The 17706-nt window shown below is 37.2% G+C and overlaps 1 protein-coding gene across 8 annotated transcripts in view; it reads left to right on the forward strand.

The window, feature by feature from the left end:
* The window catches only part of DGKB (diacylglycerol kinase beta), an 876578-nt gene that overhangs the window by 650015 nt on the left and 208857 nt on the right, over positions 1–17706 (forward strand). For all 8 annotated transcript variants that reach the window (XM_018047359.1, XM_005678984.3, XM_005678985.3 and 5 more), the window contains 2 exons: positions 622–712; positions 17110–17305. In XM_018047359.1, the coding sequence (XP_017902848.1) occupies positions 622–712; positions 17110–17305 (287 nt within the window). The remainder of the gene's footprint in view (positions 1–621; positions 713–17109; positions 17306–17706) is intronic.

The following is a 17706-nucleotide window of genomic DNA, read 5'->3' on the forward strand; positions in this document are numbered from 1 at the left end:
TTTAGTTCTATCAGGCTGTATCATAATTTCCCACTGTCATTCATGTAACAGAGGACAGTATCTTTAAATGATAATTGATAGTTATCAAAAAAATTCTAAATTTTGTCCTGTGGATAACTATTTTTTATTTTTAATATACTTTCCAATCATGGTAATTTCTAGTCAATGCATAGCCATCTAGAAAAATTGAGCATATTTAAGTTCAGTTTCCTGAAAAAGGAGAAAAAAAAAGATCTCATGAAAAGTCTAGACTTTTTTTTTTTCTCTTTCTTCTAATGATTACAGAGTGGCTGGTCTCAAATCAAGTTGTCTAAGAACTAGCTACAAATCATAAGCATTAAAACCATATTTTAAAATCTGAGCAACCACTGTTATAGAAAAGGCAAAGATATACTTGAATCTGTCAGATCAACACATCCCTATAATCCCCTCCAGGACAATCACATAATTTGACAATAGCACTTAAACTTTGAAAATTATGTGAGCATTTTTTACATAACAGATGGTACATGTCCTCACACCTTTTCTATCACTCATAATATAAGACAGGTCTACCCCATTTTTAAAAATCCCTTCTGTTATTAATAATTGCCTAAGCTGCTTCTTCCTTTCCTTTTTCAGAATGAAGAACAAATTTTGGTATTTTGAGTTTGGCACATCTGAAACTTTCTCAGCCACCTGCAAGAAGCTACATGAATCTGTAGAAATAGAAGTAAGAAAATGAATTCTCTTTATAATTCTATGAAATGGCTTGAGTTTATTAATTTGTTGTGATAGCCCATGGAAAAAGTTAGAATTTTAGCAATCCACATAGCTTTACCCAGTATTCTAAAATGTCATTTCTGTCACTCATTGAAAATCTAGCACTATCTGAAATACTAATGAAAAGTTAAGTGTGAGTATGCATTGTTTAACACAGCATAAAAGAACTGAGAGGTGGAAACAACTGTAGATATCACTGGATATAGTATGGACAGAAAGCTGTAAGATAAAAGAAAGTACTTGAAGGGAAAGAAAAAAAGTTGCAGAATACATGAAAAAAACATTATTTTTAGGTCTCAATATCATATAACCTTTAAAAATACAGTTCACTAAAATTGTACTTACTTTCATGAATAAAGGTTAAAAAATATACTTTTCCATTTCCTATGCCCATTCATTAGCTAGGTTTTCTCGGTTGCTGAGGTTGCCATTTCCCCATTACATTTGTAGAAAGTGAAAAAGTCAAGAAAGAAAGCAAAGATAGCAAGAAAAGATAGACTTTAAAAAGGTTTGGAGCAAATATGTCTATCAAAATTAGATACATTGTAGGACTAAAAATTTTGGAGACAAGTTATAATAAAAAATGGCTTAGTTTTATTTAGAGATTTTTAGGGGTTAAAGAAAAAGGAAAAGTTAAAATTTGATAAGTAATAAAGACAAATGAACAGGATCATGAAACAAGGATGCCTAATGACTAGCTTATGTGAATTGAGAAATATTGGCTTTAACACTTTTCATTTTTAAAAGAAACAACTTGTCAGCTGAGACCTAAATCTTTAGTGGCAACTTTTCAGGTAATAAGTTTGGTAGACAAAAGTAGTTAGGGACCACAGAAAAATATGATCATCTGGCTAGGTTCTTCATTATCCCAGCCTTCTAATTTACTGTTAATAACAGCAAAAGCGGTACTAATTCAGACTATATCTCTTTGGACTTTTTCCTCATCATGATTGATAAATAAAGTATTACAGATAAAATTGATTGTCATGATACGGGAAAGGCGCTTCATGACTGAAACAGCTCATAATCCTGAAAAGGATTATTTTCACAAAAGGTGAAGGATTTGGGCTCAATATGGACTTTCTGTGATTGCTATTTGTGATAATATATGTGTGTATATGTTATACATATATATATATACACACACACTTGTATAGCTATATGTGCATATATATATTTATAAAAACCTCATTAATTAAAACTCATTATTTAAAAACTTATTATATAGTAGATTTTAAATATTTCTGCCCTCAAAAACTGTTGCTTAAAGAAAATCTGTAGCAAAAGGCAAAAATGAAAAAGAAAAAATTGAAGTGTGGCTTTGGTTGAATATAGGGTAAATACTGTGAAACCTCTTGCACTTCTCTGTACCTTCACCTACCAATGAACATAGACTGAACATAAACTGAACATAAATTGAAAAAAAATTATCTGAGAGAGATACTTCATGCTCATGGTTAGGTAAACTCACGGTGGTAGTGATGTTAGTTCTTCTCAACTTGAGCTAAAGATTTAATGCAATCCCCAAATTCGAGCAAATTATTCTGTGAATATCAGCAAACTGATTCTAAAATTCATCCAGAGAGTCAAAAGACCCGAATAGCCAAAACAATATTGAAGAACAAATTTGGAGCACTGACACTATCTGTCTTTAAGACCTACTACAAAGTAATCATCTGAGTTAAATTCACCCATTCCAGTCCATTTTAGTTCACTGATTCCTAGAATGTCGACGTTCACCCTTGCCATCTCTTGTTTGACCACTTCCAATTTGCCTTGATTCATGGACCTGACATTCCAGGTTCCTGTGAAATATTGCTCTTTACAGCATCGGATCTTGCTTCTATCACCAGTCACATCCACAGCTAGGTATTGTTTTTGCTTTGGCTCCATCCCTTCATTCTTTCTAGAGTTACTTCTCCACTGATCTCCAGTAGCATATTGGGCACCTAATGACCTGGGGAGTTCCTCTTTTGGTATCCTATCATTTTGCCTTTTCATGCTGTTCATGGGGTTCTCAAGGCAAGAATACTGAAGTGGCTTTCCATTCCCTTCTCCAGTGGACCACATTCTGTCAGACCTCTCCACCATGACCCTCCCGTCTTGGGTTGCCCCACAGGCATGGCTTGGTTTCACTGAGTTAGACAAGGCTATGGTCCTAGTGTGATTAGATTGACTAGTTTTCTGTGAGTATGATTTCAGTGTGTCTGCCCTCTGATGCCCTCTTGCAACACCTACCATCTTACTTGGGTTTCTCTTACCTTGGGCGTGAGGTATCTCTTCACGGCTGCTCCAGCAAAGCACAGCCTGCTCCTTACCTTGGACGAGGGGTATCTCCTTACCGCCGCCGTTCCTGACCTTCAACGTGGGATAGCTCCTCTAGGCCTTCCTGCACCTGCGCAGCTCAGATGACCATTATATCTACTACTTCAGGCAGGAATCCCTCAGAAGAAATGGAGTAGCCATCATGGTCAACAAGAGAGTCCAAAATGCAGTACTTGGATGCAATCTAAAAAATGACAGAATGATCTCTTTTCATCTCCAAGGCAAACCATTCAATATCACAGTTATCCAAGTCTATGCCCCAACCAGTAATGCTGAAGAAGCTGAAGATGAATGGTTTTATGAAGAACTACAAGACCTTTTAGAACTAACACCCAAAAAAGATGTCCTTTTCATTATATGGGACTGGAATGCAAAAGTAGGAAGTCAAGAAACACCTGGAGTAACAGGCAAATTTGGCCTTGGAATGCGGAATAAAGCAGGGCAAACACTAATACTTTTGCCAAGAAAACACACTGGTCATAGCAAACACCCTCTTCCAACAACACAAGAGACGACTCTACACATGGACATCACCAGACGGTCAACACCAAAATCAGATTGATTATATTCTCTGCAGCCAAAGATGGAGAAGCTCTATACAGTCAACAAAAAAAGACCAGCAGCTGACTGTGGCTCAGATCATGAACTCCTTATTATGAAATTCAGACTTAAATTGAAGAAAGTAGGGAAAACCGCTATACCATTCAGGTATGACCTAAATCAAATCCCTTATGATTATACAGTGGAAGTGAGAAATAGATTTAAGGGCCTAGATCTGATAGATAGAGTGCCTGATGAACTATGGAATGAGGTTCGTGACATTGTACAGGAGACAGGGATCAAGACCATCCCCATGGAAAGAAATGCAAAAAAGCAAAATGGCTGTCTGGGGACGGCTTACAAATAGCTGTGAAAAGGAGAGAGGCAAAAAGCCAAGGAGGAAAGGAAAGATATAAGCATCTGAATGCAGAGTTCCAAAGAATAGCAAGAAGAGATAAGAAAGCCTTCTTCAGTGATCAATGCAAAGAAATCAAGGAAAACAACAGAATGAGAAAGACTAGAGATCTCTTCAAGAAAATTAGAGATACCAAGGGAACATTTCATGCAAAGATGGGCTCGATAAAGGACAGAAATGGTATGGACCTAACAGAAGCAGAAGATATTAAGAAGAGGTGGCAAGAATACATGGAAGAACTGTACAAAAAAGATCTTCATGACCCAGATAATCATGATGATGTGATCACTCACCTAGAGCCAGACATCCTGGAATATGAAGTCAAGTGGGCCTTAGAAAGCATCACTACGAACAAAGCTAGTGGAGGTGATGGAATTCCAGTGGAGCTATCCCAGATCCTGAAAGATGATGCTGTGAAAGTGCTGCACTCAATATGCCAACAAATTTGGAAAACTCAGCAGTGGCCACAGGACTGGAAAAGGTCAGTTTTCATTCCAATCCCAAAGAAAGGCAATGCCAAAGAATGCTCAAACTACCACACAATTGCACTCTTTTCACATGCTAGTAATGTAATGCTCGAAATTCTCCAAGCCAGGCTTCAGCAATACGTGAACTGTGAACTTCAAGCTGGTTTTAGAAAAGGCAGAGGAACCAGAGATCAAATTGCCAACATTCGTTGGATCATGGAAGAAGCAAGAGAGTTCCAGGAAAACATCTATTTCTGCATTATTGACTATGCCAAAGGAAAATTCTAAAAGAGATGGGAATACCAGACCACCTGACTTGCCTCTTGAGAAATCTGTATGCAGGTCAGGAAGCAACCGTTAGAATTAGACATGGAACAACAGACTGGTTCCAAATAAGAAAAGGTGTACGTCAAGGCTGTATATTGTCACCCTGCTTATTTAACTTATATGCAGAGTACATCATGAGAAATGCTGGACTGGAAGAAACACAAGCTGGAATCAAGATTGCCGGGAGAAATATCAGTAACCTCAGATATGCAGATGACACCACCCTTATGACAGAAAGTGAAGAGGAACTAAAAAGCGTCTTGATGAAAGTGAAAGAGGAGAGTGAAAAAGTTGTCTTAAAGCTCAACATTCAGAAAACGAAGATCATGGCATCCAGTCCCATCACTCCATGGGAAATAGATGAGGAAATAGCGGAAACAGTGTCAGACTTTATTTTTGGGGGCTCCAAAATCACTGCAGATGGTGACTGCAGCCATGAAATTAAAAGACGCTTACTCCTTGGAAGAAAAGTTATGACCAACCTAGATAGCATATTCAAAAGCAGAGACATTACTTTGCCGAATAAGGTCCGTCTAGTCAAGGCTATGGTTTTTCCTGTGGTCGTGTATGGATGTGAGAGTTGGACTGTGAAGAAGGCTGAGTACTGAAGAATTGATGCTTTTGAATTGTGGTGTTGAAGAAGACTCTTGAGAGTCCCTTGGACTGCAAGGAGATCCAACCAGTGCATTCTGAAGATCAACCCTGGGATTTCTTTAGAAGGAATGATGCTAAAGCAGAAGCTCCAGTACTTTGGCCACCTCATGAGAAGAGTTGACTCATTGGAAAAGACTCTAATGCTGGGAGGGATTAGGGGCAGAAGGAGAATGGGACGAGGATGAGATGGCTGGATGGCATCACGGACTCGATGGAGATGAGTCTGAGTGAACTCCAGGAGATGGTGATGAACAGGGAGGCCTGGCGTGCTGCAATTCATGGGGTCTCAAAGAGTCGGACATGACTGAGCGACTGAACTGAAACTGACAAAGTAATCAAAACAGTGTGATATTGGTGAAAGAACAGACAAAACAAGAAAACACTGTAGAACCCAGAAATATATTCCCATAAATATAATCCCCTGTTCTGTGACAAATGAGGAAAGCCAATACAATGGTGAAGAGAAAGTTTTTAAACAAATAGTGCTGACGTGACTGGAAATCACTGGCAAAAAAAAAAAAAAAAAAACCACCTTCACAGGCCTTCATCTTTAATAAAAATCACTGAAAATGGATCACAGAGCTAAATGTAAAATGCAAAACTCTCAAGCTTCTAGAAGATAACATAGGACAAAATCTAAATGGCCTTGAATATAATGATGCCTTTTAGATACAACACCAAAGGCAAAAAACAAGGAAAAAAGAATTGATAAGCCAGACTTCATTAAAATTTAAACTTCTGGTGTTTAAAAGACAGTGTCAGGAGAATGAGAAAACAAATCACAGACTAATATTTGCAAAAGATATATTTGATAAAGAACTATGTATATTCAAAACATACAGAGAACCCCTACAATTCAACAGTAAGAAAATAAACAACACTATTGAAAACTGGGTCAAAGACTTTAACTGATACCTCACCCAAGGAGATATACAGATGACAAATGAGCAGGTAAAATGACACTCCACGTCATATTTCATAAGGAGAATGCAAATTAAAACAACAATGACACTGCTACACACCTATCAGGATATTGCTAAAACAAAAAGCTGGTGAGGATATGGAGCAATAGGGGGTCCAAATCATTTCCAGTGGGAATGCAAAGTGGTACAGTGAATTGGAAGAGAGTTGGGAAGTTTCTTACAGAGCTAAACATGCCCTTACCACATGATCCAGCAATCCTACTCTTTTGCACTTACCCAGAGGAGTTGAAAACATATGTACACGCAAAAACATGCCCATGGATGTTAATAAAAAATTATTTAAGAATTGACACAACTTGGAGGCAAACAAGAGGTCCTTTAGCAGATGAATGGAAAAATAAGTTGTGGTATATCCAGACAATAGAATATTATTCAGTGCTGAAAAGCTACCAAACTGAAAAGACATGAAGGAAACTTCAATGCATCTTCCTAAGTGAAAGAAGTCATGGTGAAAAAGCTGTATGCTGTATAATGCATATGATATTCTGGAAAAGATAAAACTATGTAGACAGTAAAAGATCAGTAATTGCCAATTAAGGAGGAGGCGGGGAGGAACAGGCAAAGCACAGAAGTTTTTAGGGCAATAAAAATACTCTATATGATATAATGATGATGACTACATGTCATTATACATTTTTTCAAAGCCATAGAATGTATACCAAGGGTGAACCCAAATGGAAACCATAAACTTTGGGTGATTATGAAGTGTTGGGGTAGGTTCATCAGTTGTAACAAATGTACCACTTGGATAGGGGTTGATGATAGTGGGAGAGGCTATGCACTTGTAGGAACAGGAAGTATACAGGAAATATTGATGCCTTTCCCTCAATTTTGCCATGAGCCCTCAAACTGCTCTAAAAAATAAAGTCTTAATTTCCAAAAAGAAAACACATCAATCTATCATACAGTATTATGTTTGTCACAAAGTGAAAAATGTTCAAGGAAAAGTTTATATCATATAGCAAAAGACATGGGATGAAAATAAGTATGGAAAACATTGATTTTAACATTACAAGTGGTAAGACTCAGTGATTTTGTTCCACCAAGCTTTACTTCTTGGGAAGAACTCTTTAGGGTCGTGTTTCTACATGTCCTCCAAGTCTGGCTTCCCAGCTCTACATTTACTGCGTTATTCTAGCCACCACTAGGGTAGCATTTATTAAGTCGGAGCCAGCTCTGTGCACTGCTCATTCTATTGTTGTATATCTTGAAATACTGGTATAATTTGTATGCATTTATCTTACTTCTAAAACTTGGTTTGTGTGTGTGTTTGTGTGTATGGATGGTGATGTAAAATCTGCTTCTCTACTCACTTTTTAATGAATCCAGTCTATCATATTAGCAGAATATACGCCTTTGTACCCTCAAGGTTACTTCCTAATTAAATATAATAAAAACAGCAATTTGGAAATTTGATTCTGCTTGCTCTTGCTTCCTGTTTGGCCTAAAATTATACCAACTATGGTTTGAAAATATATAACAGAATAAAAGCACTTCAGTACAAGAGTACCTCAAGTAATAGGTATATATTTTTGATGACAGCTTCTTCAAAACAAACCATTTGCTGTGTGACCCTTTATTTCACATCTTTTATTTAGGAAGCTATTTTTTTCCCCAAAGAAGGTGAATATTTGGAATAATGTTAGTATCAAGAGGTAATAGGGTGTGCTGCAGTCCATGGGGTTGCAGAGTCGGACACGACCGACTGGACAATAATAGTTGATAGTAATAATAGTTAAGATTTATCAATTATTAAGTATACCTCATGCTTGGTGCTAAGCAATGCACATCCATTACCTGATTTAGTCTTCCCCCAAATCCTTTCATTTAAAGAGATTCTATTGTTTCTCTAGTGTAGAGACACATATGAGCATTTTATTTCATAATTTAAAGAAACAATAAGAATTGTATTGCTTGCTGCCAAAATATTTAAATCTAAGGAAACAAATCAATTGGAGAAGGAATACACACACACACACACACACACACACACACACATTTTTGTTGTTACTAAGTCGTGTCTGACTCTGCAACTCAATGGACTGCAGCACGCGTCTTCCCTATCCCTCACTGTCTCTTGGAGTTTGCTCAAATACTGTGAAAGAGATTTAACAAAGGTGAAATTTTTAACTTGAAGAGTTTCTTATCTTCTAACTTCATAACAAAATATAAAGAAATTTAAAAATTAAATTAATAGTTTAAATTTACAAGGTAATATATTAAAAGCAACATTTATATTAAACTGGAGCATGGATATGTACCTAACACTCTCATGTCGTCAACTGGGATTGAAGCTTATGAAGTTCATGAATTTTTAATTTACTCTTTGTACTGGCAAGGTTCATGAGAAAATAAAATGCCCCATTCTCCAAAGTATTTCAGTCTTTTGGTATTTTGTGAGACTTGGGAGGATGGTATTTTAAGGCCAAAACTTCCATCATCCAATCCTGAGTTTTGTTTTAATGATTAAGATGTAAAAGTTAGATATTTCCATAAAACCTAAATGAGTTCAAGAATTAACAAATTTCAAGAAGTATGTCAGGGACACAAAGCTAATTAGCAGAATTAGAAAGACAAGATTCTGATTGACCAGTAACCTGGAAAGCACAATTATTAAAGACAGTAAGGCAGATTTTCACAGCTTTGTCTATGCTCCATATATCAAAATCATCCTGGATGATATCTCAGCATGTACTTAGAGAACCTGAGCCCAGCCTCCCCCCTCCAAAAGACTCTCTTGGAATGGGAGAAATAAAACTTTGGATGAATATTCTTTCTTAAATTCTTTATGAGGCATCAGTTCAGTTCAGTTCAGTTCAGTCGCTCAGTCGTATTCGACTCTTGGCGACCCCATGAATCGCAGCACGCCAGGCCTCCCTGTCCATCACCAACTCCTGGAGTTCACTCAGATTCGCGTCCATCGAGTCAGTGATGCCATCCAGCCATCTCATCCTCTGTCGTCCCCTTCTCCTCCTGCCCCCAATCCCTCCCAGCATCAGAGTCTTTTCCAATGAGTCAACTCTTCACATGAGGTGGCCAAAGTACTGGAGTTTCAGCTTCAGCATCATTCCTTCCAAAGAAATCCCAGGGCTGATCTTCTTCAGAATGGACTGGTTGGATCTCCTTGCAGTCTAAGGGACTCTCAAGAGTCTTCGCCAACACCACAGTTCAAATGCATCAATTCTTCGGTGCTCAGCCTTCTTCACAGTCCAACTCTCACATCCATACATGACTATTGGAAAAACCATAGCCTTGACTAGACTGAACTTATTCAGCAAACTAAAGTCTCTGCTTTTCAATCTGCTGTCTAGGTTGGTCATAACTTTTCTTCCAAGGAGTAAGCGTCTTTTAATTTCATGACTGCAATCACCATCTGCAGTGATTTTAGAGCCCCCCAAAATAAAGTCTGACACTGTTTCCACTGTTTCTCCATCTTTTTCCCATGGAGTGATGGGACTGGATGCCATGATCTTCGTTTTCTGAATGTTGAGCTTTAGGCCAACTTTTTCGCTCTCCTCTTTCACTTTCATCAAGAGGCTTTTTAGTTCCTCTTCACTTTCTGCCATAAGGGTGGTGTCATCTGCATATCTGAGGTTATTGATATTTCTCCCGGCAATCTTGATTCCAGCTTGTGTTTCTTCCAGTCCAGCGTTTCTCATGATGTACTCTGCATATAAGTTAAATAAGCAGGGTGACAATATACACCCTTGACCTACTCCTTTTTCTATTTGGAACCAGTGTGTTGTTCCATGTCCAGTTCTAACTGTTGCTTCCTGGCCTGCATACAGATTTCTCAAGAGGCAGGTCAGGTGGTCTGGTATTCCCATCTCTTTCAGAATTTTCCACAGTTTATTGTGATCCACATAGTCAAAGGCTTTGGCATTGTCAATAAAGCAGAAATAGATGCTTTTCTGGAACTCTCTTGCTTTTTCCATGATCCAGCGGATGTTGGCAATTTGATCTCTGGTTCCTCTGCCTTTTCTAAATCCAGCTTGAACATCTGGAAGTTCACGGTTCACATATTGCTGAAGCCTAGCTTGGAGAATTTTGAGCATTACTTTACTAGTGTGTGAGATGAGTGCAATTGTGTGGTAGTTTGAGCATTCTTTGGCATTGCCTTTCTTTGGGATTGGAATGAAAACTGACCTTTTCCAGTCCTGTGGCCACTGCTGAGTTTTCCAAATGTGCTGGCATATTGAGTGTAGTACTTTCACAGCATCATCTTTCAGGATTTGAAATAGCTCAACTGGAATTCCATCACCTCCACTAGCTTTGTTCGTAATGATGCTTTCTAAGGCCCACTTGACCTCACATTCCAAGATGTCTGGCTCTAGATGAGTGATCACACCATCATGATTATCTTGGTCGTGAAGATCCTTTTTGTACAGTTCTTCTGTGTATTCTTGCCACCTCTTCTTAATATCTTCTGCTTCTGTTAGGTCCATACCATTTCTGTCCTTTATCAAGCCCATCTTTGCATGAAATGTTCCCTTGGTATCTTTAATTTTCTTGAAGAGATCTCTAGTCTTTCCCATTCTGTTATTTTCCTCGATTTCTTTGCATTGATCACTGAAGAAGGCTTTCTTATCTCTTCTTGCTATTCTCTGGAACTCTGCATTCAGATGCTTATATCTTTCCTTTTCTCCTCTGCTTTTTGCTTCTCTTCTTTTCACAATTATTTGTAAGATTTCCCCAGACAGCCATTTTGCCTTTTTGCATTTCTTTCCATGGGGATGGTCTTGATCCCTGTCTCCTGTACAATGTCACGAACCTCATTCCATAGTTCAAAGGCACTCTATCTATCAGATCTAGGCCCTTAAATCTATTTTTTTTTTAAATCTATTTCTCACATCCACTGTATAATCATAAGGGATTTGATTGAGGTCATATTTGAATGGTCTACCTGTTTTCCCTGCTTTCTTCAATTTAAGTCTGAATTCGGTAATAAGGAGTTCATGATCTGAGCTGCAGTCAGCTCCTGGTCTTGTTTTTGTTGACTGTATAGAGCTTCTCCATCTTTGGCTGCAGAGAATATAATCAGTCTGATTTCGTTGTTGACCATCTGGTGATGTCCATGTGTAGAGTCTTCTCTTGTGTTGTTGGAAGTGGGTGTTTGCTACGACCAGTGCATTATAGTGACAAAACGCTGTTAGTCTTTGCCCAGCTTCATTCTGTATTCCAAGGCTAAATTTGCCTGTTACTCCGGGTGTTTCTTGACTTCCTACTTCCTCAGCCATGCCCGCGGGGCAACCCAAGATGGGCAAGTCATGGTAGAGAGGTCTGACAGAATGTGGTCCACTGGAGAAGGGAATGGCAAACCACTTCAGTATTCTTGCCTTGAGAACCCCATGAACAGTATGAAAAGGCAAAATGATGGGATACTGAAAGAAGTACTCCCCAGGTCAGTAGGTGCCCAATATGCTACTGGAGGTCAGTGGAGAAATAAATCCAGAAAGAATGAAGGGATGGAGCCAAAGCAAAAACAATACCCAGCTGTGGATGTGACTGGTGATAGAAGTAAGGTCCGATGCTGTAAAGAGCAATATTGCATAGGAACCTAGAATGTCAGATCCATGAATCAAGGCAAATTGGAAGTGGTCAAACAGGAGGTGGCAAGAGTGAACGTCGACATTCTAGGAATCAGTGAACTAAAATGAACTGGAATGGGTAAATTTAACTCAGAAGACCATTATATCTACTACTGAGGGCAGGAATCCCTCAGAAGAAATGGAGTAGCCATCATGGTCAACAAAAGAGTCTGAAATGCATTACTTGCATGCAGTCTCAAAAATGACAGAATGATCTCTGTTCATTTCCAAGGCAAACCATTCAATATCACAGTAATCCAAGTCTATGCCCCAACCAGTAACGCTGAAGAAGCTGAAGTTGAATGGTTTTATGAAGACCTACAAGACCTTTTAGAACTAACACCCAAAAAAGGAATCCGTTTCATTATAGGGGACTGAATTATGAGGCATAGTTCACGTATATAAAACTATATATATTTAACTTAGACAACTTGATGAGTTCGGAGAAAAGAAATGCCATGGAATTATCACAATCAAAGCCATTGACATCTGATCACCTCCAAAAGTATCTCCTTGCCCTCTTTCTACATGCGTGCACATGTGTGTGTGTGTGTGTGTGTGTACACATATGGGACAAGAACAGTCAAAAAATCTTCCCTCGCTTCTAAAGTTACACAGGTGTTCTGTTTTTTTACTTTTTTGGCGATGCAGTTCTAGAAGCCAAAATGAAGGGAAACAGTAAGATGTGGATCTCAACGAAGATGATCATAGGAAACAAAAATTGAATTAATTAAGTCCAAAACAAACAAACAAAAAAATACCTCCTTATTTCAGGAAAAAATAAGAAATGTGGTGGGGGGGTCAGACAGTGTTACCATTTCATTAAGTTAAATATATTTTATATTTTCTTACTGAGGCAGGTAAGGAAGAAATGAGACAAGGAAAAGTTAAGGTGAAATTTCTATATTTACCAGAAGTTATTTTTAATAGCTTTTAGTGAGAAATTTAATATCCCAACTATAATTTCTGGGAATCTCCTAAAAAGAGTGGCTAGTGCTTGCCACTCCAGTACTCTTGCCTGGAAAATCCCATGGACGGAGGAGCCTGGTAGGCTGCAGTCCATGGGATCGCGAAGAGTCGGACATGACTGAGCGATGTCACTTTCACTTTTCACTGTCATGCATTGGAGAAGGCAATGGCAACCCACTCCACTGTTCTTGCCTGGAGAATCCCAGGGACGGGGGAGCCTGGTGGGCTGCCGTCTATGGGGTCGCACAGAGTTGGACACGACTGAAACAACTTAGCAGCAGCAGTGGCAGTGCTTGACTCTTGAACCCAAAGAACTATTGCTATGCTCAACATGTTCAGCAGCTGTGTATGTGCATACATGGCACCAGTTTTAATTATTCCTGTTTTCCAGGTATGCAGCTGTGCTTCCATCTTCCTCTCCTTTGCCTGCTGTCTCCCACTCCACTGTAAAAAAAACTATGCGATTATCTGTAATCAGCACTTTTATCACCATCACCAGATTACTGGCTAATACTAAAATTACCTAAAAGGCATTCTGAGTCCCTATATTACAGTGTGTTTTGTGGATAATACTTTTAAAATGCATTTCAAAAAACACGGAGCTTAATCACTGGTGAAATACAGAGTACACAGCCTTCAAATATCAGAAGTCCCGTTGAGCCACTTTTGTGTACGTGTCTGTTTTAACTTGCAGGTTTGCTGCTGTAGTCTTCTGTAAAACGTAATTCATACTATGAATTACCTATAACTTTGCAGAAACTCTTTTAAAAACCAGGTTTATTTAAGTCATTTTACATCATGCCATTTTAAACAATGAACAAAGCAATGTTTTATGTTTTATTAAGTAAAATTATGAATAATTTTATCTTACCTGGGCATAGAATTAAACTCACTATGAAAAAATATTTACCGTTTATCATCAATCATATCTCATCAGATTTATTATGCACACTTATTGCTCTTCAAAGTTCTTCACATGTTTTGAATGCTCGTTAACTGGATCTCAAACACTAAAATCACATATAAAAATTTTTCTTTAATACTTCCATGTAGTATGGTGCATGGTATATTTATAATTTAGGATTAAAATATATTTGAAGAAAAATGTAAACCATTTTCTTTTCTTTTTGGTAAATTTGTCTCTAGAATAAGAGCTTCCATTTCAAAACTGAAATGAGTGGACAGTGGCCTGACAACCTTGCACTCTGCAAATGGCTCCCCGAGCCCTAAATGTTAATGAACTTTCTTCAACATAATAAAAATATTCAGGATTTATTGACTCACTGAGGCTGTTGGCTTTTAAATTCTTTTCCTCTGTAGCTACCTTTTTAAAAATATCGTAAATCTTCCAAGTGGATGAAAATATTATCTGACACAATATTATAACTTGTTTATATTTCATAGCCTTCACTTCAGCTTTTATTTCCATGCACTCAACTGGTATGCCACAACTCCTGGTCTCCATCAGAACCAGCTCTGGAAATTTCCAGACTAATCAACACAGTGTTAAAGCCAACAGAGGAAGATAGCCTACAGTCAAGAACTAGTAGAAACAAATTATTAATAAATAGGCATTTATGTAAGAACATTGTCCACCTTTCTTAGGAACCTCAGTGTTCTTCATCGGTCCTTCTTCTTCGGGATTTCTTAAGGATTTTTTTCAACTTTTCAGAGAGCTGCTTACTATTTCCTTAAACCTACATGTGACAAGAGAGTGAAAACATGAATAATAGTATATACTGATGTTTTTAAGTTGTCACATGTGATTCCCTGAGTTCAATTAAAAGCAAACAAAAAAACCTATTTGCAACATGCTCTCCTTTTCTGCAGATGAACAAAGGAATACTCCTTCACTAATTCTGAAAGTAACTTGTCACAGTGGGGTTCAGAGGCCTAGTCAAATAATTGTCTTAGTGTACTACCTGCTGTGTTCAATATTGAGTGAAAATGGAAGCCAGGCCCCAACTCCAGCTTATTTCACAATTCTTCTGTTATTTAAATGATTTTAGTCAGTTTGGGGGAAGCCAGACCTTTATAAATTAACAGCAGGGAAATACCAAAGGTGTCAGATTGCATATTTATCATCTTTTTCGTGTAATACTTAAATATGTATTAAGAAGTGACTGACATAAATTAGGCAGATTTCAGAAGCCACAGGCCGTGGCTTGTAGAGGACCCCCTTCTGCTTGACATTTCATCCTTGTCAAAGATCAAATTATTTTAATTTAGGCTGCAAATTATAAGGAATGAAGACTTCTTTGTGGGAATTCCCTGTGGTAATCTGACTTTTGTTGTTACTGCTGCTTGTCAGTGTGCAAAAGATATAATATGCATGCAAATAAGGTTAAAAAATATGTACTATCTAATTATCCAGCCAGTACATTCCACTTGAAGACAGTGGGAGGCCTGACACACAGTATGTGTTTGATTCATTGAGGCCTGCAGGGTATTTACACAAGATTACTTTTAATTATGAAATTAATATCTGTTTATCTAGAATATATAGCAGTAAGTGAGTATACACATGAGCAGAATTTTTTAGTAAAAAGAAATTGTCTTAATTTAATATATGAAAAGAAGGGGAAAAAAAATCAGTTGTTTCTGAGGCAGAAAAGAAAGGCAGCACCCAGATCTTGGTTTCACCCTTGTTGAAACAAATTGACTGAAAACTTGGCACCTTCTCTAGAATTTGTTTCTAGCTCCTCCAAGTAGGCTCAAGATGTGTTGCTTTATTTCACAGTTTTTATATCTTAGTGAACTAGATACAGTGTTAGATTCAGTATGATTAGGAAAATGTGGGAGAAGAGATGTTTGCAGTTTTTTTCTTTTATAATTAATTTTTTTTGTTTTTATAATTTTGGTGGCAGATTATCTCTTCTAAGTTCAAAAATCAATGATTACTATTTGAAAGAAAATGATGAAATTATGTCCACATTTTTTTTTTCTGTAATAAAAACACAGCAAATAAACAATCCCACTGAAGCTATACTTTAATATGTGAAGTTCATATTCCAAACAATATTTACTTGTAAAATATAGGGTTACTTACTGGTAAAGCAAGTTAATCTGCTCATATTAACTTCTAACTAAAAATGGCAGAGGAATATCTGGGATATATTTGTAAACTACTCTAATGATCATTTTAGAAAACTCAAAGCAAATGAATAAATAATAATACTTTAAAAGTATATTATGGCCTTGTCACTTTTCACCCATTTCGATCAGTGGAAATGTATAGAAAATTTGAAAAAGTAAACAGTGATCATTCTGAATAAGTATCTGGTAGAATGTTTCCTATTTTGCACCGTCAGAAGGGTGAAGGATGTCTTATTACCCAGCAAACAAAAAATCTGGCTGGACTAACTGATTTCATTTTTCAGTCTTTTGTTACAGCAGTTCCTAGTAATGACAGGATGGGAATTCATTTTACTGCTGCTGATCTTGGCATTTCCTTTGCTCAGCCTCTCTGCTCCTCCATACTCATCTAAATAGCTGTGCATCTCTCTGCCTTTGACACGGTGCTTGGAACTTAATCTAGTCCAGGAAAATATCCTTGGCCACTTGAGTGTAATTCATATCTCTTTGAATTACCTTCTCTTTTTGGAAATCTTTAAGCCACTTCTTTCTCTGCTCCCCAAAAATGAGACCCTGAATTATGAATTCTGTTTCTTTATTTTCGCCCAATAATATCTTGCAGTGTGTTCTAAATAGGAGCAGTCATTACAATTTTGGTCTGAAATGTGACCAAACTTAACAGAGTCAACCTCTTTATAACACAACGGAAATCTGCAGCTCATTATATATGCAGACACTAAAGCGTGCCTTCCAAAGGTGTTCATTCTGTAAGCAAAGATACATCAATGACTTACTTTGATCATTTTTAAAGACTATTCATGATACCTGGTAAATGTTATTAACTGCTTTATCTTTTATATTGACCTTTAGGGTAACCATTTAAGTGTTCTTAAAAGATTAATTTAGAAAGAATAAAATTATAGATTTAAAAATTCTTACCAAAAGATGAGAAAATGCAAAAGATGAAATCATATTGTTTCTGTTCTTTTCATCTTTCTGATCAGTGTGATGGAGTACAGATTGATTTAATAAACATCTCTCTGGAAGGAATTGCTATTTTGAATATACCAAGCATGCATGGAGGGTCCAATCTTTGGGGAGAGTCTAAGAAAAGACGAAGCCATCGCCGAATAGAGAAAAAAGGGTCTGACAAAAGGACCACGCTCATAGATGCCAAAGAGTTGAAGTTTGCAAGTCAAGGTAAGTTTTTTAACATTTAATTGTTAAGTGGCTTAATAATCAGCTCTTGAAGGCTACTCTAAAATGAAAGTGTTTTCCATTTCCCTATAGTCTATATATTTATGTGGTTATATTTTTAATGATATTAGATATACAAGTGAGATTGTTATATCATAATAGATTCTAAAAGTCATGTATAAACTGGCTATATTTTCATGGACTTTTTCTCCTTTATTCTCCTTTTCTGGATATAGTTCTTTACACAGGAAGTAAAATGTATGTGAGTTTTTAGTAGATTATAATATAGGATGTATTATACATTAAATTCTAGAATGTGATCATCTTGGTTAAGATGTTTGAGTTGCTATAAACATGGCCTAGATTAACACTTTTCCTGAGGTGTGTTGCAGGTTTTATTCTTA

The sequence above is a fragment of the Capra hircus genome, chromosome 4 (assembly GCF_001704415.2).
Source record: "Capra hircus breed San Clemente chromosome 4, ASM170441v1, whole genome shotgun sequence".
NCBI classification, from domain to species: Eukaryota; Metazoa; Chordata; class Mammalia; order Artiodactyla; family Bovidae; genus Capra; species Capra hircus.